We start from the raw sequence: 27,739 nt of genomic DNA, 5'->3' as shown, positions 1-27,739 counted from the left end.
GTGTTCCCATGACCAAAAACACGAATTTTTTAACCAAAATCAAAAGAGATTTTGTTAACCCTACCAAAAAGATAGATAGAGATTTTGTTTAGAGCCTTTATTATAAAGATAAAAATTTAATTTCTTACCCCTTCTTTTATGATAAAGAATTATCGTTATTCGTTACCATAAAAAGAAAAGCTGCAAATATTGTAACTGTTAACTGGGAACACAAAAAGGGCAACCTATTTTCACTATTTATGTTCCGCGCGCTTCAAAGAGGAAGAGAAAGAGGCATTGAATGCACACAATAACAAAAACCCTCCAAATCCAAACACAAAACTTAATCATTTATAATAATTGAATCTCTCTCTCTCTCGAGTTCGTTATTCTCTCTGCTCGTATCGTAAGTAATTCCTCTTTCGCTCAAATTCATCGCAATTTCACTACCTATTTTCCATTTACATGTGTGTTTTTATATGTCACGCTGAAGCAACTTTTTTTTTTTTTTGTTTTGCTTGAATAGTTTTTGGTTAGGTTTCCAGGGAAGAATGGAATCGGCCGAGCAGGGTAATCACTTCATTTAATTTTTCAAGCTTTTTTTTCCTTTTCTTTTTTCTTATGTCTGTTGAATAAATTAATTAATCAAAATGACCTGTATATATATATACCCTCTGGGATTTGAATTTAGTGAAAAATCTGTGAATCATTATGCGTGTGTGTGTTGATGAAATTGACTAAAATTAAAGTGGATTATTAGAGTGTTGTTAGTAATTGGGTCACCGCCACAAAATTTGTGTCCCCTTTAGCTTCACTTTTTAGAAGGACAAAATGTACAGAGAATTTACTGTGGTGTATACATGTTTCCAGCTCCAATTGCATTTTTTTGTATGTTTCTGTCTTTATATTTGTCTGATGTATCAAGTACCAAACACATCCTTAAGGTGCCTTTTTAGGGTCCTAGAAGGGTATACATTGAGTTTGCCATTCTTTCAATTTCAGATAGGTTATAGGGAAGCACACAATTTGGTTAGCCTGTTTCTAAAAAATTGAACTGTGGGCTCCTTTATCCCACTCTTAAGAGGGATTTGAGAGGTTGACACACATTAGGCCTGGGATGCTATGACTTGGGGTGGTGGAATCCTGATGCTGTTGCAACCTAGAGGTGCTGCAGTCAATCAATTATTGGAAATTATGACTTTGAAACGTGTTTTATTTTGTTTGTTATGGCTGTATTTGCCATTACAAAATTTAGTTACCTCGAACCAGTAATATTTAAGCCTTGTTCTATGCTGTCCACTGTAGTGATTCTGTTTCTGTTGAGATTCTATTGACAGTAAACGTAAGAAAATCACTTTCCAAGGAAAATTAAATATAAGCAACAACTCAGACCTCCTGTTATCGGATGCCTGGAGTTGTTGAGGCCAGATCACTTCTGAAATAAACAGGCCTTAAGTCATTAAGATCGAACAGCTCTGGTAAAACCTAAATACCTAATGAAAATTGTTTGAAATCCAAAGACCATAGGCAAGGCCAGTTTGGTATTATAGGCAATAACCAATCCTTGGTAATATGGTACAACCAGTGACCGCTTCCTAAGCGTTTTTGGTGGGAGCAAGATGAGCTGAATTTGATGGTTTGGGCTTGGCCATATTTGGTGGCCATTATAAGATGGAAGGAAATTTGTCGCTTTTTTATTTTATGTGAAAATATTAAATCTTTCATTGTTGGTTTCATATTGTTACTGGTGATAATTTTGAAAGTTCATCAAGTATGAAGTAAATATTTTCCATTCTATAGTCTTTCAAACAATGTTTCATGAGAAAAAAGGATTTTAGGGATTCCTATTGTTGTTGTTGGTAACGGTGGCAGTGCTGGTGTTCTAAATGGAAATTTACTGCATTAATTTTTGAAGTAGTAACCTAATTCATTGTTACCCTGCCAGACCTTCTAAAGACGGCAAAGAGGCTCGAGTTAGAGAAATTAGCAGCAATCACGTTCTCTCCTGCATCTCTTGCTGGTCTAGAAGAACTCCTTCATGATACCTACATTAAACAGATCCCAGAACCAATTGATTACCACAATAGAGTAGATCTAGTTCGCATATTCAATGTGATGGCTCGGGAAATTTATGGTAACTATTTGTTCATTGCTTCCTTCTTTGGCAATTTTTATGGATATTTTGTAGGAGTTTCACAGCATGACTGTATTGCCACATGAATGGATGTAATGCTACTAATTATTTAATCCTTCTTTAATTTAAGTATTAATTCTTTTCACAATTGTGGAATTGAGTACTATTTTACTCTTTTTATTAAAGAAGCAACCTAGGAAAAACAAGTAGTTCTTCATATAGACCATTGAATCTAAACCTTCATGATTCTTTTGCCATTTTGATTCATTTTAACTCATTCATTCTTTCGTTGCTTTCTGCTTTTTTATTCTAAGGATATTATTTCGGGAAAGAAGCATCTTTTGCATTTAAATCTAATAGTTTCAATGTTAAGAGATTTGTGAAAACGCCATTTCTTGTATGTCGAACATTTCACAAATTAAATACTATTATCCGAGACGGATAATCCCCTAATTCCAAAAACAGAAAAAAATTACCATAATTCAAATTAATATGACCTTCTTCTAGTTCTTGGTATGCTTTCCTTATTCTTTCTTCTGTTATTTGTTGATTCAATGTTGGTTAGTTTCTAGTCTTTTTATGTCTTCTTTTTATTGGTTTGTTCCCTTTCTTTCAGGAAAAGGTAATAGCTCCCCTGTTGTGGAAGAATATGGATCATTTGTAATGGATATATTCAATAAAAAAAGTGATCTGGACTTGTCTATCAATTTCAACAATTCAACTGAAGTTGATCGTCAGAGGAAGATTTCAACCCTTCGAAAATTCAATAAGAAACTATGCTCAATCCAAAGTATATTTCTAATGTTAGCATAATGTCCTTTTTTATTATTTGCATTTGTTAGGAGGAAAGTTCTGCATTCGACATTTCCACAAAATTAAGCTAATTCTGGAATTCTATTCAAATGTTAGAAATGAATTTATAGCTTTCTATATAATTTAGCTTAAAACTAGGTCTGATTTTTTGCACTTTGGCTTGACTTGAATCTGATTCATTACAGTCTAATGTAACAAACATTGCATTCATTTTTGCTGAATGAAAATGGTATAAATTGCATGATCTGATATAGTTGAAAATGATTCTCACATCTTGAACTTGATTAGTTCTTTCTTTTTACTAGTTTAAATATGATGAATTTAACATCTTTGATGATATTGTTGGAAATATAACTCTCAAACTTTTGTGTTGTAGGAAGAGGGCATATTACTAGTCTACAGCTTATCATGACTGCCAAGGTGCCAATTATTAAACTTACTGATAGGGGTACAGGTATCGAATGTGATTTATCAGTTGAGAATAGGGATGGCATTGCAAAATCCCGTATTATCCATTCAATTTCTGCCATAGATGAAAGATTTCGGAAGCTATGTTTTCTGGTAATTGAACATATGCCCCTTTTTTTTCTTTTTCCTTTTTTTTTGTTCCTTGGGGGGGGGGGTGATAATATCGAATTGTACCATTGTGATGCATGTTTTATTTTAATATTTAATTATTATTTAATTACGCTACTGGTGTTTACCAAGTTTGATTTAATGTCATAACACTAATTTGAAATGGAAACAATAAAAAGGACAGCCAAGCCAATGGACAAGCATTATGCAGGGTATGGGGCAAGGGCTACACCCAAAGATGTAATTATTATTGAAATGAAAGCAATATGAAGGGAATTACTATTGAAATAAAGAATTGAGATAAATCACCTAATACCCTAGTTAAATACAGGACTGGATTTGTTTTGAGCATGGTGAATTGACAGTGACGAGATGTCTATGACCATCTGAAAATGGACTACCAGAATTTTATTTTTTCTGCTTTGGAGTTCCAAAGTGAAATGGAAAGACTTAATTGTATAACCAGGTCTTTCGGAAGTTACCATAACTGTCAGTAAACACTTGAATGGCTTTTCTTTCAGTAAAACATGAATTTCACCAACCTTTCTTCGCTGTTGGGCTAGCTTGCACTTCACTAGATTTGCTTTAATTCTGATTTCTGACTGATGAACTTACTGGCCAGTATACTGCTTTTATAACAGTTTTGAAAATGCTTTCATGCTAATGTGATTTTACTATTGTAGGCGAAATCCTGGGCTCAAGCACAGAATATCAACAGTTCTAAAGACCGGACGCTGAATTCTTTATCTATTGTATCACTTGTTGCTTTTCATTTGCAGGTAGTAAACATTTTTAAATATTTGTTTTAAGTACTTATCCCTTTTTGAAGCATTACTTTACTTTCTAGTAATAAAGCTGGGATTTGAGTTTGCTTGGAATGTCAATAGAGTCAATACTTTCTTCAATTGATTCATATTTGGTTATTCATTTCCATCCCTTGTGTAGTGATGGATGTATGTCCATTGAAAGATTTTACCTGTAGCTAAGTGTTTTCTTGATTCCTCTCATATTAGTGGCATTTCACTTGATAATTATATCACTATAGGCTGAAGCTCTAGGAAAACCTAACAACCTATAATTGGTGTATTGATAATAATAAACCCATGCTTCTGGGATTAGGTTGCTGCTAATTTCATAAGAGATTAAGAGATCTTTTGAGTCTACTTTTCTTTTGCTACTAAACTTCCAATCTTCTAAAAAGAAAAAAAAAAGAAAAGAAGGGAAAAAAAACATTTATAGAAGATGGTAAAGTTGTTCAAACATCAGAATATTCTCTCAAATGTTTTTGAAAAGCACATGTGCAAGTAATATTACAACATAGCTATTCATTTCTGAAGATATGCTAGATGAACATGGTAGGAACAAGTATTTTGACATTACTTTGTGGCTTTAAATGTTAACAAATGCATAATTTTCTCAGAGGGCCCTAGTGATACATTTTCTGTGTATTTTTTCACATTGTTTCTCTTTATTGCAATGCAGACGTGCAACCCTCCTATACTACCTCCATTCTCTGCGTTACTTAAAGGTACAATTTATATCAACAGGTTATTTATTTATTTATTTATTTTTGTGTGTGCGCATTGTGTTGCATTTGTTAAACACTAAACAGTGGAACCTATTTGTATAATCAAGTTCTAACTCTAGCTATATAGTATTACAATTCCACCCTAATAAAACAACTATTACCAAAAGACAATAAGAACCCCAAAGCTCCAAGAGTCTTAAGATTCCAACACTTTTAGTTTCCTGGATGGACTCTTGTAAACTTTCTTTGACATTTGTACTTGTATGTTTCAGAGGGAGCTGATCCTGAATCTGTTACTAGAGCTGTTAAAAATTATGCCAACTATGGGAAAAAGAACACTGATTCATTGGCTAAGCTTTTCATTACTCTATTTGTCAAGGTAATGTCTTTCCTCCTATGTATAGAGAATTATATTCACTAATACTTTTTCCCTTCGAAATAATAGTTACTTTCCATGTACCCAAAATAAATGGGCAGCAATGTTGTTTAGTATAATAGAAGATTAATCAATTCAATACACACTAGTTTGTGATATTTTGAAGCTACTGTTTTCCTCATTTTCCATCAAGTGTAATCTTTAGTTCTTGAAATGACAATAGAGATCAAATCTTTTGTGACATAATATTTATTAGGACGGTGACTCTTTTATGTTTGTTGCTAGTGTAAAGCAAGGGATATCTTGTAGAAGTCCTCTCATGTGATCACCAACCCCATGCTTTGTTTTCACCATCTTTTGGTGTTAGAAATCAGGATAGAATCATATCATAGAAAAGAGTATCAAATATGATCTCTTAGAATTAGCATTGGTATTTATTGCTATTTTCTTGTTAATATTAGGGTTTAGGGTTTAGGCTTTGTTTCTGTTTGTTTCTTGTTAGTATTAGGGATTTACTATTGAGAATCAAATTAATTTCAAGTGTTCTTTAAAGTACGAAATGTGAAATAGGAAGTTGTTTCAATCTCATGCAATTGTTATGATTTGTTAGTTTCATTCTTATTGCAGCTAGCATCAGTTGAACAACTTTGGCAGAATGGTTTATGCATAAGCTTATATGAAGGATCATGGATTTTAAAATCTTGGGGTCGTAAATCATATTCAATAAGTGTAATCCACTTCACTTCTATTTCCCGTTTTTAATTTGAAAATTAGCTTATGATGTTTTTGCTCATGATGCTATTTTGTTCAACAGATTGAGGATTTCACAGATCCTTCTCAAAATTTTTCAAGAGCAGTTGGATCTGAAGAAGTAAATACGATATATGGATGTATCCATAGATCTCTTAACTTCATTTTGAGGTTTCTGGATGGCCAGATGCAGGGCAAGGAATTGATGCCTCTTTTGTTTGAGAGACATACTCTTTCTACTTTAGGAGTTGAGGGTATTAGGACTATGAATGAGAATGAGAATAACCTTCCAACTCCAGAAGATGCTTTCCCATCCAAAAGGAGGCGCTTAGAGGGAGGGGTGGTACAAAACCAGGTTGTGACTCAAGGTTCTCAGGGAACAGAACCAGGTAGTGGTGGGATGCAGCCTGGTAAAACTGCTTTTGATAATGCATCTGCATCTTTCACACATAGTACTGGGCATCATTGTTATGATCGAAGGTTAGTTCCTTCTCTTGTTGATGATTATGGTTCTTTTGCAATATCTCATCAAAACACAGTTGCTCCTGTTGGAAATGGTGTAATTCATTCACCCCTTCCTTCAACAAGTCATAATCCACCCATACAACCTCAAAGTGTAAAATTCCTATCTTCTTCTAGAACATCTGATAAAAATTCAGTTGCTGTGATTGAAGATGGTGTAAATTATTCGCCCTCTCCTTCAATAAGTCACGATCTACCCATACGATCTGGACGCATTCCCCCAGTAAATTTCCTAGCTTCTTTTGCAACATCTCATCAAAATGACGTTGCTTCAATAGGAAATGGTTTAATTCATTCACAACCTCCTCCAAGAAGTCGTGATCCACCCATACATTCTCAACGGATTCCCTCAGAAAATTTCATAGCTTCTGTTAGAATGTCTCATCAAAAGGTTCATTTACCCCCTCCTTCGACAAGACATAGTCCATACAGAGCCGAGCATACTTTGCACAATCACAGGAGAATTTAGTTTCAACCTTCTCATGGAGGTTGTTTCTTGTACGTGTATACCTTGTCAAAATTCAAATTGCATTAGCAAATCACCCAATATAGACAACCAATTGTCTATTCTCTTTCTTCTCCCCATTGGTTCTGTCGAGCTAAAGCCTCCTTGGGTTTTGTTAATCAGAATGGGATTTAATTCCCATTTTCTTAGTGTTTAGTGGAACTTGTATTGCCAAAATAGAATCTTCACCTTCTACTGACAAAAGTTTGGTGTAGTGTTAAGCAAGCAGTATTTTCAGGATGACAAACAACATCCAAACCTTAGAGAAGGCAATTGTTGGGAGCATTTAGTGATGATAATCGAGTCTGATATCACACTGATGCCACAAGAGAAAGAAATTTCCCCTTCAATTGCATAAGGGCTCTCCCTGGTGATATAGCATCTGTTGTGTTATGGGTGAAAATGTCCTGACTTGGAAAACTAAGGATGAGAACCAACCAATAAACAGGTAAGGCATGTTTGGTTTGTGAAAACACTTTCTATTTTTATTTTCAGTGTTTCCTATTTTTAAGATTTTGTGAAGGAAAAATAAAAACCAAGTAAAACAATGAAAATCTTGTTTCTTTTTTTTTTCTTTTTAAGTTTTTCATTCACGAAATCCTAAAAGTGAAAAACACTGAAAATAGAAAAAAAAAAACCTAATTTTCCTGTAGTTTAACATGTCAAGAACGTAGAATCCACGGGTCAAATATTAAAGGATAACTCATTTTGTGATTAGCTAGTAGCAATATAGAGCAAGGTTGCATGCTGAAATTTTAACTCTGCGAAAGATGGAATACTGCACGTAGTACTATGGTCTGGTCTCTATTTAAAATTAGGCAATTCATTGTAACATGTATAGCCTGTGTTTTTGGCATAACTCTGAATTGAGGGTTCCTCTTCCCTCCCTTTCCTTAAACTATTGGAATCATTTTAATTTTGAAGTTATAAACTGCTGAATGCTGAATTCTAGTTTATTTATTTATTTATGTTAAATGTTGGATTGATGAATATTTATATACTCTGAAAATTTTTTATGAATTATTTCTCATGTGCCAAATATATGATTGAATGTTTAACAGCAAATAAACTGGGGGACTAGTTTAGCATCAGGTATAGCCTATATGGATGAGATGCTGCTTGTTTCTTGTCATGAGTCACAAGATCATATATGAGCTGTTACATTCATAATAAAAATATACTAATATTATTCTATTTATTTTTTTAATTTTTTATAATATATGTATAAATATATTTATCTTACCTATTTTAAATAATAAGCCATCTACCGTAGTGGTTTTATCTTCTATTTCACTCTATAGTGTCAACACCTTTCAAGTATGGTTTGCATCTCATTGACTCAATGGACGGAACTCCAACTCAGTGAGTTATCAGTTATTGTACTAGGAGTAATGTGTTGTTAGATTTGTATCTGTGCAATAATTGATCTTCATACTAGTCCTAGGAGATTCATGACTTCGTGTCTTCCTTTTTTTAACCTCTTGCTTGTCCTTTCATTTTGGTGTCAACTCTCAAATCAAAATTTTGCGAAAGTATTCGGGTCTCTTGTTGTGTTAAAGCTTTTCTCATATATTTGGTTTGTGATTTTGCATGATGTATGTCAATTTTTTTTCTTTCTCAGACAGCCCTTCTTGAAACTTCCATTTTCTTAGCCATTTGCATGACGGATTCCTGTTACCTAATTCCATAGCTTTCACCTATCCAACTCTCTGATTTGCCAAACTCAAGAATTTGAAATCTTGATTCCTCAGGTTTACTTCTATAGATCTTACTTCTATAGATCTTATTTTCAATTCTTCTCCTTTGGAGAAGAATTGAAAATAAGATCTATAGAAGTAAACCTGAGGAATCAAGATTCCAAATTCTAACTCTCCTTCAAAGATTAAAAGTGTAGACCTCTCATCACTCTGTCCATGTTTATTATGTAGTTTGAATTCCAAATTGGGAGCTTATCTTTTTCCACATTGCCCTATGGCAAGTTAAGCTTTAAAGTGTTTGCTTTTATGCTTTCAACACCTAAAAACACTTTAGATAGAGGTTAACTGAGAGGAAAGTCATTAAGCAACACTATAAAGCAATATAATTTTCCCATAAACCTCCATAGAATGGATTTTATGTTTACACCTCAAATGATTTATAAAGATGTAAGAAACTAAGAATTATAATTTTGTACAGGCATATGGTTTGGCCAATCTTTTGATAAAATCCTAATTAGGATTCATTTCTTTCTTCCTTTTTTAATATCTAAGCATTATACAAATTATTGATTTTCACTTTATTATCCTTAGATTTTGATATGGCTTCTGTTCTAATTTTCAATATTCTATTGTCTTTCTCATTTTGACCTCTCTATTCTTGTTTAGAATGATTCATCATGCATCATGAGTTAATATGATGCACCTTTAGGATGCCTGAATGAATGGTTCATGATCTTATCTCCCTCCTATAGTAAGATAGGGTAAATTGCATCTACCTCTTTTCGAGGATGATGAAGCTAAACACATATTCTTTGATTTGTATAACGTAATACATCTCCTAAATTTTGGTAATATAATATCACACGTTATCTTTATATATTGTAAAATACGGCATTTACTTCGCTTAAGTTTAGTGACACTAGACCTCATAGCTTGATGCTCTTTTCATTTGTGGGGTCAACGTAATGCAAGAATAACAAACAAAGGAGTGTTGTATGCAATATTATTAACGGCAAGAAAAAAAAAACAATGTAATTTATCTATTTAAAAGAGTAAGTTCTTTTTTTTGTGATTTTTTATTTACAAAATAAATATAAACTTTTCAACAATGGTATAATAATTGCTTTGGTGTGAAAATTTTTGTATAAGAACGGATATTTTTCTGTATTCAAATAATAAAATGTCATCAATCTACGAAATTAATTCTTTTGAATCCGCTGTTGATTGCATGAAATATTTTCAAGCAATTTTGAACTGTAAAAAGTTGTTATATTCTAATACCTAATAATTATCTTAGTTCTTAATTTTTTTTCAAGAAAAACATAATAAGCTAAAGAGGATCTTAAGGACATTGGTTTATAAAAATAAAATACAGAAAGTTTTATCTATTTTAATGCAATAAAAATTACAAAAAAATATTCAAATATTTTATTTATGCTTTTTTATTTATTTATGGTTAAAAGTACTTATTAGCATGACTCATACAAACATAGAAATAAAAATTCAATTGATGTACATTTGTATTATTTGACTTTTACCCTTTATGTTGAATATATTAATTACAACTATTTTTGAAGTTCATGCACGTTATTTAATTCACCCTGTTTGTTTAATATTATAATTATTGAATATTCTTAATAATATATTATAAATATGTTTGTTATTTTGGGAATGAATGCTGAATTTTCAAAAGTACTTTTAATAATAATAATAATAATAATAATAATAATAATAATAATAATAATAATAATAAATTACACAAGGGTCAAAAAGGTAAAATCAACAGCTGCTAGTGTAGTGTGCTACAGTGTTCTCTGTTGGGGATGTAGTAGGTGCCATCTAGTGCCGTCTTCAACAATTAACGAACCAACCGCCATTACCAGAAAGAAAGTGCAGACGTTGCTGCATCCCCAGCCATAGACTTTCGAAACAACAACCTCTAACCATTCTTTCTTTCTTTCTTTCACTTCATGATTCTTCTCTTTCATCATCATCACCACCACCACCAATATCCTCTCCTTCTAGAATCTCCTTTTTCTTTTTCAAACCGATGTGGCGCCGAAGCTACTCCCTCACGAAGCACCGTTCGGGGTTAGGGTTTCTACGAAGGTCCTTCTCATCAGAGCGAAGCGGAAAGAGGTTCGCGGCGCTCTGGGGGAACGGCGATTTCGGAAGATTAGGACTCGGCACTTTGGATTCTCAGTGGACTCCAGCTGTCTGCAACGCCTTCCAACACAAAACTCTCAAATCCATCGCTTGTGGCGGTGCTCACACACTCTTCCTAACAGGTCCATTATTTTCACCTGATTCTGTTTTCCGTTTCATTTCTGGATTGCTTCTTTTCAACAGAGGAAATTGAATCATTTACTGTTTAATTTATGAATTGGTAGATGATTTCGGAAATCGTGTTGAATTCAGAAAATACTATCAAGTGCAATAAACTTCGTATTTGTTAGTTAGATGGAGTTAGTATTAGATTCCATGGTATTGTATTGCCATAGTGTCAGCTGATATTTGAGGAATAGTTTGCAATTGCAATAATTTTTATGCAAATTCAATTGGATGTCAGCAATTTTAGAACTGCATTAGATTGTGTGTCTTTATGTTCACGTTGTAATTTTATCAGGAAAAGTATGTGTTCCGACTTGCTGGTTTGTCTTAGTAACAGTTCTTTTCATGCTACTGGATTGGCTATAATTTGACAGTCTTTTAAATTGGTGATGAGTCTGATGACTGTTGAAGACTCAAAGTAGAGGCTTACAAATTGTGCTCTTTCACAGACGATGGATTCGTGTATGCCACCGGTCTTAATGATTTCGGACAAGTTGGTATATCAGAGGGTAAACAGTACTTTGTGGTATGATCTTTACGCTGTTGTATCTGTATTATATTATCTTAAATCAACTTATAATAGTAGTGATACATTGTTCTGTTTTCAGATTGTTGATGAGAGTATTTTGTTGAGGTGTTCCAATTTTTGAATAGTTCATTTACCTCTTCATGTTTATCTAGGAGCCAGTTCGGGTTTTGGTAGATGAGAAGAAGATTATGCACATTGCTGCTGGTTATAATCACTCGTGTGCAATAACAGGTCTATGCTTATGCATGCTTAGTTAACCACAATAAACATAACCAGCCTTGACATTGATAACTTGTTTTTAGACTATCATATATTAATTCATTTTTCCTTGTGAGTTATCAAGCTTTTTTACCTTACTACATTTGATTTAAAATTTATCTTTTTTTTCTCTTCTCCGTTTTCCTTTCTTTTTTAGTGGATGGAGAACTATATATGTGGGGAAAGAATACAAGTGGACAGCTTGGACTTGGAAAAAGTAAGGACTAAACTTTTCATTAGCTTCTCATAGACGAAGTTTTTCCCCCCCTTTTTTCCCTCCATGAACCTGTTTACTGTACAAGTAGCTTTATAAACCTGGATCTGGATTATGATTATAGTGGTAGCTATTAAAGTTAAAGCTAACCAAAAAGGAGGTTGGAAATAGTGACCAGTCTGAATATAATGTTGTTTACTGAGATGCAGAGGCCCCAAACATAGTTCCTCTGCCAACTAAAGTGGAACATTTGGATGGAATCAGCATTAAAATGACAGCGCTGGGATCAGAGCACTCAATGGCGGTTAGTGGTATGCAATAGACAAGATCCAACATATTATATTATATTATATTATATTATATTATATTATTACATTAGGAGTATATTCTAATTCGATCTTCATTGATATCATGCTAGTTAGAGCCATGATATTACCTAATTTTTTTTCAACTGGAAGTATAGCATTATTAGAACTTTTGAGTTTCACCTTAAAGGGTACATCGGCTGTTTCTATTGAGTCCTTGATTGTAAGCATGACTATGGTGTCCTAAATTTTTTTAATGTCCTCTCAATGTTGTTTTTATCCATGCAGATGGAGGAGAGGCCTTTAGTTGGGGGATGGGAGGTTCAGGTAGACTTGGTCATGGTCACGAGTCGGGCATTCTGGGATTATTTAAAAGTTACAGGTTTTATTCCTTTTCTTTTACAAAATTTACCAGCAGTAATTGATATTCCTTTTCAGTCTCAGTTTCATGACAAATCTAGCAACCATAAAATGTCTAGATGATGATGATATTGGTTATCTATGAAGAGGGGATAGTTTCTGGCTTTTTGCAGTGTTCAAATACTAATCAATTTGTCGCCTAAATGACCTAAAGCTCACTGTTGAAGTTTGTTGTATATTTATTTGCAACTGAAATTTTATTCCCGGGCATTGACCTGTTTGGATTTTCAGTTATGGTTTTGCATGGATCACATTTGACACCTGTATTTTACTACATATTTCTTGGTTCTTGTTTATCTTCAGCTATCATTGACCTTTACTTTGCAATTAAATGTACTTGTCGAGTCCATATCCAATTTACTTCTACTTACCCTTGACTTTTCAACTGAAACATAAAAAAATAAGATCAATTTTTTTTAAAAAAAAGGAATGTTATTAGCTTTAGACACTTTTGAATCTTGTACATAGACATTACCTCATTTTAATCTTAATTGTACATTCCACACTTAGAAATTTTTGTATAAATTCTGGTCCTCAATAAAATTAACCAAGCAAGCTTGGCGTCTATATATTAACATATCTATATGTAATAGTAATATACTCAAGAGAACCTCTATATGCTCTCAGCTGCTTTATATAGGACTCCTTGCAACCATACCTTGGGTTAATATTTAATTTATGTGGATGTCTATTTATGTACTCTTCAAATCATGCAGTGAGTATACTCCAAGGCTTATAAAGGATCTTGAGGGAATCAAGGTAATTTGTTGAATTCTATGCCGTGTATCTAATTCAAGAGATATCTACTGGAGTCAAACTAAATATTTCATTATTCTTGGTATCTATTTAGGTTAAATATATAGCTGCTGGGTTGCTAAATTCAGCTTGCATTGATGGTAATTAAATATATTTTTTTGACGCCTTTTTTATTTTCTGATTCCCTTCCTTGGTTTTTCTCCATGCTGGGAGTTAACCACTGCTTTTTTGCTCTTCCTTCATGGAAATGTTTCAGAAAATGGTTTTGTTTATATATTTGGAGAAAGAGGAATTGATAAATTGGTGAGTTCAATCAGTAACAACTACCAATTATACCTTTTTTGTCTCCCATCATTTTATTATTCGTAATGACTACTATTTCTTCAATCAAAATACTCAGCGCTTGAAGGAGATGAGCAATGCAACAAAACCATCCTTAATTAATGAACTTCCATACTCACAGCAAGTTGCTTGTAGTGGCTATCATACCTGTGTCCTAACAAGTAATTCATCAGTTTCTGAACTTCACCATATGCTTATATGTAATCCATGGATTATTGATTCATCCTATTTTGTGCTTTCCTACAGACTCTGGAGAGCTTTATACTTGGGGTTCGAATGAGAATGGCTGCCTCGGTATTGGGTATACTTCTATGCTTACTACTATTTTTTTAATTTTCTACATTATCATTATTATTTGTCTTCTTTGTGTGCCTGCATGCCAAACTTTTGATTGTTTAAATTATTTTTTACTAGTTCCCCTGATGCCATTCATGTACCAGAAAAGGTTCAAGGGCCATTCCTGAGGTCTTCTGTTAGTCAGGTTTCTTGTGGTTGGAAGCACACAGCGGCAATTTCTGGTAGATCCTTTCCTTGAACACCTTTTTTCCTTTTAGGTGGTTTTATTTATTTATTTATTAAAAATTTTTTTTTGGGGGTTGGATGAGAAGAATTACCAAATTACTTGTCAAATTTGGGTAAGCAGGACAATTTTTTAGTAAAATATGAATTTCAATAACATAGATAAGATATTTACAAAGGACTAGGAGGATAGGAGGTCCTCGTTAGAAGTGACTAGGAAGAAGTATTGAAGCAATGCAACAAATCCTGTAACATTTCACTTCTGTAAAGGATACCTTTTAAAAAGGTCAAGAGGTTAAAGATAGGTCCTAATCTTATCCCAAAGGAGCTGCTCATCCAAAATTCCATGAACTGCCCGAGGCAGGTATGATTAGTAATTTTCCAAAACATGTTGACCCAAAATAGAAGGGGACTATAGTAAGAACAAGCTTATCAGTCGTAGTTAATAGTCTGGTTAGCCTCTATTTAGAAGAAATTGTGTTCATAGAGGGTTGAGGCAAATGAATAGAATGGTTATTATCATGCAAGTAAAAAATAATTATGAATGATTTAAAAGGAAGACAAGGGGCCATAGTCATGGCATGACAATGAATTTTAGGGTGGGTATTGTCATACAATGAAAAGAACTGTTTTGGCATCAATCCAGTGCTTCACTATATGAAAGAAGATATAGTACTAATATCCGGGAGTTTACTTCCAGTCCACGTATAGGCAGTCATACTGCTGTTACCCTTGTCAAATCGGCAGTTTGCCATTCAATTTTTTGTGGAATCAATAGTTAATTGTCAGTTTTATGCATCCTGGAGAAAATCATTTTTCTTGTTTCCAGCATGTTTTGTGGCACATTCATTTTGGTTTTAAAGGTTAAGAAGTTCTTTCCTGACATGTAAACAGACATATCCTGTATAGTTTTCTGCATAGAGCTGCAGGCTTGATATAGAGATATGATGTGATGCATAATCATACCACTTTTCAGTTGTAGTATTGGGGGATCAATTTTTGATTTGTTGATTTAGTTTATAGTCCTCTCACTTGTAAGACTTACCTAATGTTTTACTACATTGGTATTGCAGACTATGTATATTTTTTATTATTGAATTTTTCATTGACCTGCAGAAGGAAGACTCTTCACATGGGGTTGGGGAGGTTCATATGGGACTTTCTCTGAAGTAGGACATTCTTCTGCTGGACAATTGGTAAATTCTGCTTCTATTTTTATTTATCAAGGAGAAGGCATGCATCAGAATACCATATTAGGACAAGAGGGAAAGAATAACTTGTTTGAAGTAACAAAATTTGCACAAGCAGTGATGATTCACTTTGTATTATGGAATTACACAATAAACGCATATACTGATTTTCACTTAGCTTTCTTCATAATAATTACAAGACATCACACAATCTTAAGAGGAATATGAGTTTGAATACAATTAGCCAGCGCCACTTTCATAATTTGTTTTATTTGTCCAATTGTACAATTCTTTATATGCATGACAAAAAATAAAGTTTATGCTTTCAACTCAGGGCCAAGGAAGTGATGTGGACTACATAAATCCTGCTAGAGTTTGTTTTGGAGAAGAAGTGAAAGCATTACAAATTTCATGCGGGTTCAACCATACAGGTGCTATACTTGAATATACATAACTTTTTGTTCCAATAATTCATATTTATCTGCAATTCATCCAGAAAAGCCAGAATGCTATGATCCATAACCCGGATAGATGTTATGCATTTGTTCATTTGTGTTGCCAATTTGCTATTTATCTTCAATACATCACCATATCTGCGAAGGTCACATCTTCTACCCCGTACAACGGGCTCCAATAGGTTGCAGCATGTCTAAGTGAGGTATATATTATCCACTTGTTGTATAATTTTTATTTTATTTTATTTTTCACTGTAAAAAACTCTCTTGCATATAAGGCAAATAATGCCCCCTTATGTATATGATGTAAACAAAAGTGCTGCATCAAGTAAATTCATTGGAATGATGATATATTTTTTTTAATTTTTAAAAAGCCTGTCTTTAAGTTGTGGGAAATTTAGCTTACTTCAGATATTAGTGCTTATGTCATTTTGTTCTGTTCCCGTGGAGAAAAGTTAGCCTGATGGTTTAAGTAGATCATGGTGATGCAATTATATGAGCCCCTATATATTTTGTTAGTTGTCACCCTAATAAGTCTAGATGCTTTTGTAGCATCATAATTGAAAGGGTATCTTCCTTTTCTATTTGTTTGTGTTTGAACATTTTAACTATGTGTTTGGTTCTGCAATTCGCAATAATCGTCCATCAAGCATGAATGGGAAATTCCAGCAACATGGTACGGCGGTGGAGCTAGTAGTAAATTTTAAATATTAAATTTATGGTTTGGGTAACAAGATGGTGAGAGAAATAAATATGGCATGACAGGAGTCAGAAAATGAAGCAGATTTTGGTCCTGGCCCCTTGCCTTTATAATATGCATTAATGTGAATACCTAACCCCCCTTTTTAAATATACTAGAGTAACATGGTTTTTAGAACACCATAATGGCATTACGGTGGTATTGTATCAGACCAGACTTCAGACCCCTAATATCCTTTTCAGCGAGATTAGGAGTAACTGTCCTTAGAAAAACAAAAATATGTTAAAATAAAAATCTGTGATGCAAGTTTTGTTGTGGCAAAGACAATGATGAAAACAAAATAAAGAAATAAGTAAAATTCTTTGGTGTGGTAAACCAGACACATGCTCAGCTGGAATTTTAAAGCTGTGGTAACTGGTAAGTAAGGGTAGAACATCTTTGGATTCCACCATCTTTCAAATTGCACACATCTTCATATATTATTACAATAAAGTAAGATGGTAATAAATGTCTGCGCTGATAAGTCAAAACATCGGGACATTGCTTTCCTGTTGAGTTTTATGTCTCGAGAGTTGAGAGTTGAACCTGAGTTGGTGCAACCTCTCTCTCTCTCTCTCAAAAATTCCGACCGTTATAAATGTTTTTTTTTTTTTTTCAAAATATGTTGTGTCAATCAATAGTGGTTTTACTGACAAATTATTATATCAAATATAATTTTTCCTTTAAAAAATAATTTTCTAGTAAATATAATTTTTCCTTTAAAAAATAATTATTAGTAGTGATGTTTTGAGTAAGAGTATTGATTTGAGTTGAGAAAGGAGTGGGGCCCTGGTGCCCGTATAACAAGTACAACGCAAACAGTGACTAACTCAAGGTGGAGTTAGTAGTGAAGCAGCATGTGCATGAGGATGATGATGAGCATGGGCATGCACGGCACGCACCGGAAGAAATGATGAGTGAACAGTAGTTAGAGTGAAGGTGGAAGGGGCCCGGGAAATGCGGTATGCATGTTTATGTTATCGCCGCAAGTGAAGCACGTTAGCTTAAGCACCATAGTCATGAGCACCATGATGACCCCATAATTGAGAATGAGTGGTCCCCCCACGTGTACCCCCCTCCTAACCACGTGCTTCTGTGCCCCCGTACCAATTAGGAGCACCCTACCACTACCATACAATACAATACACTCTGTATTGAGTTGGGTTCTTTTCTTTTTTGTGTATCCAAAATACCTTATTACTATGTCGGCTCATTTTGTGTCACACTCACGCACCCTGCCACATGTGTCAAACCAAGTGTGGAACTCATTGAAATTTAAAACATTGGGTTTAGGGGTTGTGTGACAAATTATTTACAAGAGAAGTAACTCAGATAAATCTCATAATTCATTCACAAATCACAACTAAGCTTACTTTTGGATAATCACCATTCATATTTCACATGTGCGTATTAGGACGGTGCTTTGAATATTTAGTATAAATTATAATATATATTCATGCGTCATTTTAAAATTATTTCTCTTTTATCATTTGAAGAAATTTGACAGATGATTTATTTTCGATAAAATTAGTGTAGATATAGAGCAGGATTAATTTATCCGATTTTTTTCTTTTAATGGTAATGAGGCAAGTTGTTCAATGATTATTTGTCACTTTTAAATCTGAAAAATTTACTATCTTTGTTCCATGTATTTCCTTTTCTTTTACCTTAGTTTTTACTTGCAAAAGTATGAGAAAGAAATTGAAATGAATGAATCCCCGGCCCCTTCATGCATGTATTCATTATTCGTGAAACACATCATTGATGAATTACATGAACAGTGTTTTTTGATCAACGGGAGACGGCCCCTACAATCTAGTATTGTACGACGAGATAGATCAAAGCTACAAATGTTACACAACAAAATATAAGTACTTCGACAGAATGAATTCTTACATACACCACTTGTGCTTCTTGTTTAACTTCAGCTCTTTTTAGCCACCTTAATAATATACAAGATAGTTTGCAAGATATATATATATATATATATATATATAAAGAAGTATCATATTTTTCTAATTTTGACCAGTATATAGACAAAATGATACTTGCATGAAGTTGTTGAGGCTTCATAATTCTCATAATAAATACTTTCGGTTACAATATATAAAAAAGAATTTTTATTTCAAGAAATTTGTCGGATACGGTCAGATTTACTAAATAACGAAAAAAATTCACCAATAAATTATTGTTGGATTTAGTGTTGAATCCATTCTCATAATAAAATTTTTGCTAGTAATGGATTAACGTCAGATATTATAATCTGACAATAATTACCGGTAAAATTAGAGCAATATTTAGTTATAAAGTTGGCAAAAATATGGAGGTGATTATTGTCAGATAACTTTTGACAATAACTTTAGTACCACGTAGGTAACATATTATTCTATTGAATTTATCTCCTGATAAATTCAACGGTAACATATTATTCTATATTTATTTAAAAAAATTATTGGCAAATTAGCCAACAATGAATGTAAATCTTTTACTTGTTAGAACCTAAGAGTCAACAATTAATAGTTAAATTCAAATTAGTGAAAATCGAGTGGTATTTTTAATGAAAACAGTCAGTTATGTATATCATGAAATATTAAGTATACAGAATAAAAACTCAGAAATAAAATACTGCCAAACAAAGCTAAACAAAATCTTAATCATTATAGATCTTGCTAGTCATCGTTGTTGGTATCTCCCTAGACCTACTGAGACAGTGATCTATGTGATGCTGTCGGTGACTGTCATGGCTTTGTGCACTCCAATAGCGACGCTGCTACTAACGTGCATCTCTGCTTATAATACACCACCATCTGTTGCTGCTTTCGTTGAATCTGCTCTAGCTTCTGCCTCAGAAATTCTGTTTATGCATAGTGAGCATTCTTCGCTACCATGCGTACGTGCGAAGATCTTATTATACCTCTCCTCAGATACGGTGGTGACTTTGGATAAAGTTGCGAATATGTTCCTACAAATCGACGTCTTTGAGATCGACCAGACTGGTGGTGGTTGAGTTGGACGAAATTCTCGCAAAGAACAATTTCGGTCCATAGACACAATTCTTGTACAACTCTCACGCCACATCGCATTATGATCGATGATGGAAGCAGAGGAGTTTTTGAAAGTCCTAACCATTTAATCAACCAGCACTTATAATTACATAGACACCAAAATATCCTTGAGACTTAAATAGTTCTATATGTTAAAGACATTCGTAACAAACTAATCAACTCCATCAAAAAATTCAGGTTATCGTACATTTACAAACAATTACTTAAAATTATTTTACAACAATCAACCTATAATTTAATCAATAACACAACTTATTAGATTTTTTAAAAATTTCGACATAATCTCTTTTATAATTAGAATTTTCCACCAAATATAATTTTCATTTTTTTACGAACCAATAAATTAAAGGTTTATATGAGTTTTGTGTATTGTTAATGTAAAGGAATTTTACATAAACAACTAATCACGTGTTGTGATGTCAGTAAAAGTGATTAATCTTTAAATCTATCACTTAAAAAGTGAATCTCATTAGATGACTACGTAAAATTCTAGTGGTTAATTATATATGCTAACTATTGTTTTTGTCAAGTTGCTAGTGCTAGTTTAGTTAGTTATTTAACTAAGTCTTGTTAAAATACTTGCACTCCAAGTGATCACTACTGCCAAGTGTGACTTACCATTTTAATTTCCAATTGATGTTAGAAAATCGGTTCTGAGCGCTTTCTCTCAAGCTTGCTCCTTCTTCACTAGTTTGGTATCAACAATTTCACGTACATGGTAACAAACTAAAGCTCTCATTTTCATTTGGATTCAGTTTGTCTTTGATTTGACACAACAATCCATCAAAATAATAATCATATCATAGCTCCATCATATTCATATTATTGCAATCATCTTTGCTTACATGATTATTTTATTGACTATTAGAGGTTTTGCTTTCAACTATTTAACTCCTTTAGAAGCTTTTCAAAGAAGAAATATGACTTTAGAGATATACTCGGGTCGGGTTGAACTATGTTGCATTTTCGTGAACCCAAAATTGGCTAACTACTTGGATGTATAGTATTACCTTTTTTCTAATTAATTTGATTGAAATAATTAACATTTGTTAAAAAAAAAAAAGAGAGAGTGTCATGGATTTTAACTGGTTTAGTGGGGTTTATATACGATGTACTGCGCCTTGGAACTTATGAAATAGAATTAATTTAATAAAAAGTTATTTATACATTAAAATTAATTATTATATATTAATGAATAAATATATATGTTATTTAATATTTTATATTTAATTTATATTTTATATTAATAATTTATTTTAGTAACTGATTTTAATATACAAATAACATTAATTCTAAGGCAGAAACTCACCTGCAGTCGACTGCAGGTGAAGTTGCTTCTGGATGGCTGACACGTGTTACTATATGGTTTAAAAAAAATCGGTTTATTTTATATAAATGATTTATTTAAAAAAACCGGTTTGAATTGGACCAAGCAGTTACTTTTATTCCCTTCTTCTTCGTTTCGCACGTAAAATTCGTTCTCTTTCAATCCCTTTTTCAGAATTAATATGAAACTTTCAATTAGGTATGTTCCTTTTATTTATATTTCTTAATCAAATTTATTATTTTAAATGTATTTCTTAATTTATGTTTTTATTCATTCCTCTGTGAATGATGAAAATTATTTAATAAATACGTACATATTTATGTCATCACACCATTTTGATGTTTAGGATCATAAATACCAAGATAATTCATGGCAATTTCATGTAATGGAAGATAAAAATGTAATTATGGTATAACGTAGACTAGTTGATAGCATGAGCATTGTTGAAATTTTGGCATGATCTCTTTCATATTTGTTATATGTCTCTTTAGTTGGTGATGTTATAGTTTATTGTGATGATATGATGGTAGTTTAATGGTATGAGTTAGGTCCTTTTTATTTGGTTGAATTTTTTCTATGGCTATCCTAATTTTGATGGCAATGTCAAAATAAATATTTTCATTAGTTGTTCTTTTTTTTCTCTATTTTTGAATCAATTTTATTTTGAAAAAAATTATTAAAAATTTTTATTGTAGACAAAATTAATAATATTATGTTCAATTATTTAAGGAGACCAAATTAATATTTTGATTAGATACTTTTGTTTTATTGAAAATAAATTCTAATTTCATTAAAAAATAAATTCTAGTTGATAAGTAAAAACACAAAAACGTGCATGACAGTGAAATCATAATTTCTAGACAAAGTAAATTATAGTCTTATTATCTTAAGAAATAATTTATTTATAGAATAATATTGAAAAATCAACAATAATTTGCATAAAAATAGTTTATTAGTAAAATAAAAGTTAATTGATTGATTACCATAAAATTTAATTTAACGATAAATTTGCAATTGAACATATTTTTACAGCTTAATTTAAAATATGTTTACAGCTTAATTTAAAAGCAACTGAAAATATAAGTTATGGGAAATAAAATAAAACTCATCAAGAAAATAGAAACAGAGACACAAAAAAAAGGACAGATAATTTCATTTATGCCATTCCTATAAAAAAAACCGTGAATTTTATTTCTTTTTCAGAATACTAAATTTTACTTTTTCAAACAATTTGTATACATATATTTGACAAAAATTAAATAAAAAAAGTTTCAGATAAATTTAAAGAAAAATTGGTCAATATGAATGAAGAAAAAGAACATATCAAATTTATCTGTTAGGAATTTATGAATAACACGTAGAAAGAATTTAAATTATTTTATAAATAGTTATTTGATCTATTCAAACCGATTTTTTTTAATAAACCATTTGTATAAAATAAATCGCTTTTTTTTAAACCATACAGTAACACGTGTCAACGATCCAGAAGCAACTTCACCTGCAGTCGACTGCAGGTGAGTTTCCACCTAATTCTAATTCAAACACCATGTTCTAGGGGATAGGGAGGCAAAAGTGGCCGCTAGAGTGAGAAATTGAGAATCTAATTATTTTTAAATCAAAATTGTAAGCTCAAACATAATAGAAGTTGCAAATTAATATTGATTAACTTCTTATCTAATTACTTTACAAATATTATCATTAGAAGATCTTTTTTCATACCGTTAACCATGTAACACTACCATCAATAAATTCGCCTTTTATATTACGAAAATATTTGGTAATCAAAGAAAATCAGTCAAAAACAGTCATAACTTATTTTATTTACCATTCGTAACAATTAATAAATGTTAAATAAGACAAATTTTGACTATTTTTTTTTTTTGTTTACCTAGCATTATACACTACTCTACTTTATGTTAGGGTTCAAAACAAGTATTGAAGATGTTTTCAATGTACATAAATGAACATTTTTACTTCGAGTCTACTGAATAAAAACTTCATACCCAAGAAGTTTTAATAATCCTTAAAGTAGCTTTTTCCTCTTTCATTTGCTGTCCGATAATTCAAATATCGTCATGCATATATTTTGTGATAATTATATTCATTAGTTTGGAGCAACCAAATACAATTTGAACTTCACTCGAGGTCTAAATTATTGTGAGTTAAAAAGTAGAGAAGCTTTAATATGCCAGCTCAGCAGCTATATATGTATCCCAAAATAAAATTCAAAATAAATAGTAATAAGAAGAAGAAGATGCATGAGATGATGAGTGTGGACGTGCGGGTAAGTGATAGTACAGGAGAGTTTGAAAGTAGTGTTAGGAAAAAGCTATAAATAATAAGGTAATCATGAAACACTTTTGTCTTCTTCTCTTTCTCTACTTCTTCTTTAGCAGGTAACACCTCTCTTCTTTCACCGCCAATAGTAGGTCATCCATATACAAAATTCCCACCTTTTCAACCCTATACACATGTATATACCTACTCTCTCTCTATCTATATTAATTTTATTTTAATAATAATGTCGAATGGCCCAGTCCTAGTCAGCTCCTTTCTAGGGTAAATATTAATTTAATAATGTATTACTTTGTGTCCCATTTTGCTTTATTACTAACTTATTTTGTATATTATATTAAACAAAAAGTAATTTTACAATAAATATTATTATTTTTTATTAATATTTAATCCACAATAATTCATATTTATATTTATAAAAATTTTATACATAAAAAATATATAATTTTTATATAAATAAAATCACCTATATATTTTGTAAATAAGAATTATTAGACTGGTTCAGTCAAAACTTTTTTTTGTTTTGTTTTAAAAAATATTTATCGAGATTAGGAATTAGGTATAAATGCCGTTTTGCATAAGCTAATATGGGAACTAGGGACATCTGAAAGGGTAACTAAAAATAATAAGCACCATTAACTCTCTCTATTGTGGTGTGAATCAGTGCTAGCTAGCACACTTTATTTCTTCTTTCTCTCTCTCTCTCTTGGGCGTGGCTATATATAACAAGATATATGTGAGTTAGGGTTTTATGTGTTTGTTGTTGAGGGGAATGTTGGCTGGCTCGAGGCTTTTCACAAAATGAAGGTTCTCACTCACTCATCATAAGTAGTAGAACTATTAAGGCTTCGGACCAGGCTTCATTCCCCTCAAAATATCTTTTATATGCTCTTCTTCTTATTCATTGTGGTTTGCTTCTTATTACTATGCAAAGGTTATCGGTTGAGAGGAATGTCGTCTGGCTCGAGGTCATATAGGCCGTTATCATTTAGATATTTTTGTGATAACGACCTTGTTGATTCTCGGACCAGGCTTCATTCCCCTCACCCAACATTTTGCTTCTTATATATTTACGAAGGACAACACTTCATGATGATGATAACTCTTCATATACATACATTATTGTTGGTAAGGATTTTTATTTATTGAATTATACATAATTGTATATACATGCTAACTATAGTATTCTCTTTTTTTCTTGAAAAAAAAATTATTTCTGGATTTTCAATCTTTGTTCTTTCAGATATATAATACCACAAGATAAGAGAAAGGTGAGTCTTTGACTTTATATCAGTTCCATTTTCAAGGTAATAACTAATTACTAATTACTTTATTTTAATATTTTTTATGTGAATAAATAATAATAATATTATGGTAGTTGTGTCGATTCTTATAGAGATGATATATGTGTGTACTTTTGTTCTTACCTCTTTTCTTTCTGCTGGCATTATATTGTTTCCTTCTATCAACACCCGTGACTGAAGATCATCAGACTCAACTCTTCTTCATATCTTTTTACCACTTATTCTACTTTCAAGGTTTTCCAAGCCTAAAAAAATAGACTTTATTTTTTAACCTTTTACATGGATATTATTATTCAGTTATATTCCTTAAATTATTAGGAAGAGAGAGAGAGAGAATTTAAATTCAGTTAACTAGTTGAAAAATCATTGATCTCTCCGTACAGATATAGAAGATGTAAATAGGAACATGCAACAACATTATTATTCACCAATTCTCCAACTCCAATAATAACAAGTCTCTCCCTTGTTTTATGGAAATATATATTATTAATTATATATATTATTATGAAAAGGCCAATTTTATATAGTGTCTGTTGATACTTAAATTTTTTCTAACTTATTATTTAAATAAATTTTAAATTTTTAAAAATGATTAATTTTTAATTTTTTTTATTAAGTTAGACATCATTAGGCATTATAGCAACATGATAAATACATATAATAATATATGAATTAAAATAAGGTGGCTAATCATGAATCATTTGATTATTATAATTAATTTTCTAGTGGACAAGAAAGCTGAAAGGGTGGGGATATGTACAGTGAAAGGGAAAACCTATCAGATGTGAAATTCTCTCTCTCTCTCTCTCTCTCTCTCTCTCTCTCTCTCTCTCTCTCTCTCTCTCTCTCTCTCTCTCTCTCTCTCTCTCTCTCTCTCTCTCTCTCTCTCTCTCTCTCTCTCTCTCTCTCTCTCTCTCTCTCTCTCTAGGGCTAATTCAAAGGCACCAACATCCCTCTCTCTCCCTACCCTAACCTCCTCTAAAGTCCTTTCACATTTTTTTGATTTAAGCCTTTTTCAGCCAGCTGAAAATTCATAACAAAACAAAAATATAATATCATTTTTACTTATTATTATTGCATTCCCAAAATAGATTAAATTATAAACACAAAATTTAATTATATTTTTTTATAATTACATGTAATTATAGAAGGATTATATTTTATTATGAAAATTAAACTTCAAACATAAAAAAAAGGGAAAAATCTCCCAATAATTATTTGGCAGTGAAAATTAAAAAAGGGCATCAGTTTTGATGAAAATGGATGGGAAAAGAAATGTACTGGTCCAGGTAAATGAACAGTAATTTCCAACTTCCAAGTAAATGCTGGAATAATAAACTACCACCAAAAGGGTAAGTGAAATTTCACCCCTTTTATTTTTATAGTAATTATTATAATACAAATACATTATTATAAAATAATACTAGTATTATTATATATATGTTATACCGTATGATATGATGTGAGATGCTAGTGGTAGCTAGCTCTTTGAAACGTAACTTTTGAATTTATTATGTTTTGTTGTGTAGCGAAAATGCCAGCGCCACATTAACCCTATCATGACTATTAATTAAACTCATCAACTATATATACGGGAATTTAATTGAAAGAATTGAAGATGATGAAAGAAATTCATAGATACTAGTACTACTACACTATTAGTCTATTATACTATAGAGATAGATATGATTTTATTAATTTTTTAATTTAAGAGATATTAATTAATTAATGTTTTTGTGCTGGAACAGTTAACGAGAGAAGCAGTGACAGTGAGTAGAAGATCGAAGGTGGAAAGGGATTCTGTGTGTGACACTGTTCATAGAGAATAGATACATAATTTCCATTATCATGATGATTCAGATATCTGAATCTCCATAAGCTGATGCATGCTAAACCTGGAAATTAAAATGGGGGAAGAGAGAAATTATTTGTTACAATGTGTGTGTTTTAGTGTAACGAATTTATGAAGCGTTTAAAGTTGTTGAAAATTCAGAAACCATCTTTGGAAAAATGTTTGGATCAACTTCGTCATTGTCATAATGTTGTTACTCTCGTTGCTCTTGTTCCCAATAATTTCAATTTTTTTGTTTATTTTGTTATTATTTTCGTACATATTAAATTGAATTTTATGTATCCGTATATTAATAATTATTTCTCTTACTTTAATAATTTTTATCAATTATTTTTCATTTTATGACCTTTTTTATCATTAATTAGTTTGACAAACACTCGTTAAATAGTATTTAGTAAAATTTAAAAAATATATTCGGAATAACTTTTCTTATTAATTAACGTAGAGTCTTAGTACAATAGTTAAATAACTCAAAGCATAAGTTTAAAGGGTATGTAATTATAGAGTGTTTATGAGTTGATGTCTAATTTTTGTTTAATTTATTTTTTATAATAAATTTTAAATATTTAAAAATTATTTATTTTTATATTTTAAAATTAAATTAGACACTACATTTTGGACATTATAGCAATATTAAATTTAAATTATAGAATCAGCCATTAATATTTGTATTATGTTAGGTTGTCCGTATTATAGTACAATTTAAATATCGTTAATAGGGTTGTTGTTAGTACCTGTGTTAAAGATGTATTAAAATTTATTGAAAAATAAATTTTATATATTTTAATATATTAAATATATCAAAACTTTAAAAACTATTTTATATTTTTAAAATGTGTCCCTACATTTAATTACTCATCAACTTTTGAAGTATGGAAGGTCATTATTGACAAATTCACCATAAATCACAAGATCAAATTGATATGCAACATTTAATAAATGTATTAACAAACTAAGA

General features: G+C 31.6%; 2 protein-coding genes and 1 long non-coding RNA gene across 4 annotated transcripts; all 3 read left to right on the top strand.

The window, feature by feature from the left end:
• The first annotated feature begins 129 nt into the window (after window positions 1–129).
• Window positions 130–8,206, top strand: LOC112707984 (uncharacterized). Of its 2 annotated transcripts, XR_003156178.3 has the most exons (11): window positions 130–385; window positions 506–549; window positions 1,925–2,113; window positions 2,730–2,903; window positions 3,303–3,487; window positions 4,186–4,281; window positions 4,985–5,030; window positions 5,303–5,409; window positions 6,034–6,135; window positions 6,221–7,631; window positions 7,902–8,206. XR_003156178.3 is itself a non-coding variant. In XM_025760051.3 (10 exons), exons 2-10 carry the CDS (start codon window positions 531–533, stop codon window positions 7,145–7,147), a joined length of 1,845 nt encoding a protein of 614 aa, XP_025615836.1. In that variant the 5' UTR covers window positions 130–385; window positions 506–530; the 3' UTR covers window positions 7,148–8,206. The 2 variants fall into 2 exon arrangements, 1 of the variants encoding a protein (XP_025615836.1); XM_025760051.3 differs by having other exon boundaries at window positions 6,221–8,206.
• Window positions 8,207–10,609: 2,403 nt separating this feature from the next.
• On the top strand, window positions 10,610–16,595 carry LOC112707985 (ultraviolet-B receptor UVR8). Its single transcript, XM_072201558.1, has 14 exons — window positions 10,610–11,168; window positions 11,661–11,737; window positions 11,893–11,971; window positions 12,156–12,215; window positions 12,422–12,523; window positions 12,806–12,899; window positions 13,654–13,696; window positions 13,788–13,833; window positions 13,950–13,996; window positions 14,094–14,196; window positions 14,282–14,336; window positions 14,450–14,553; window positions 15,671–15,750; window positions 16,079–16,595. The coding sequence occupies exons 1-14, from the start codon at window positions 10,931–10,933 to the stop codon at window positions 16,196–16,198; spliced, it is 1,248 nt and encodes a 415-aa protein (XP_072057659.1). The 5' UTR covers window positions 10,610–10,930; the 3' UTR covers window positions 16,199–16,595.
• A 7,533-nt stretch (window positions 16,596–24,128) lies between these two features.
• LOC112707983 (uncharacterized) lies at window positions 24,129–27,118 on the top strand. Its single transcript, XR_003156177.2, has 3 exons — window positions 24,129–24,753; window positions 24,869–24,932; window positions 26,678–27,118. It is a non-coding gene; the product is annotated as an uncharacterized lncRNA (long non-coding RNA).
• Window positions 27,119–27,739: the final 621 nt, after the last annotated feature.

This window comes from Arachis hypogaea, chromosome 8 (genome assembly GCF_003086295.3).
Source record: "Arachis hypogaea cultivar Tifrunner chromosome 8, arahy.Tifrunner.gnm2.J5K5, whole genome shotgun sequence".
NCBI classification, from domain to species: Eukaryota; Viridiplantae; Streptophyta; class Magnoliopsida; order Fabales; family Fabaceae; genus Arachis; species Arachis hypogaea.
This window is presented reverse-complemented; position numbering and strand designations above follow the sequence as displayed.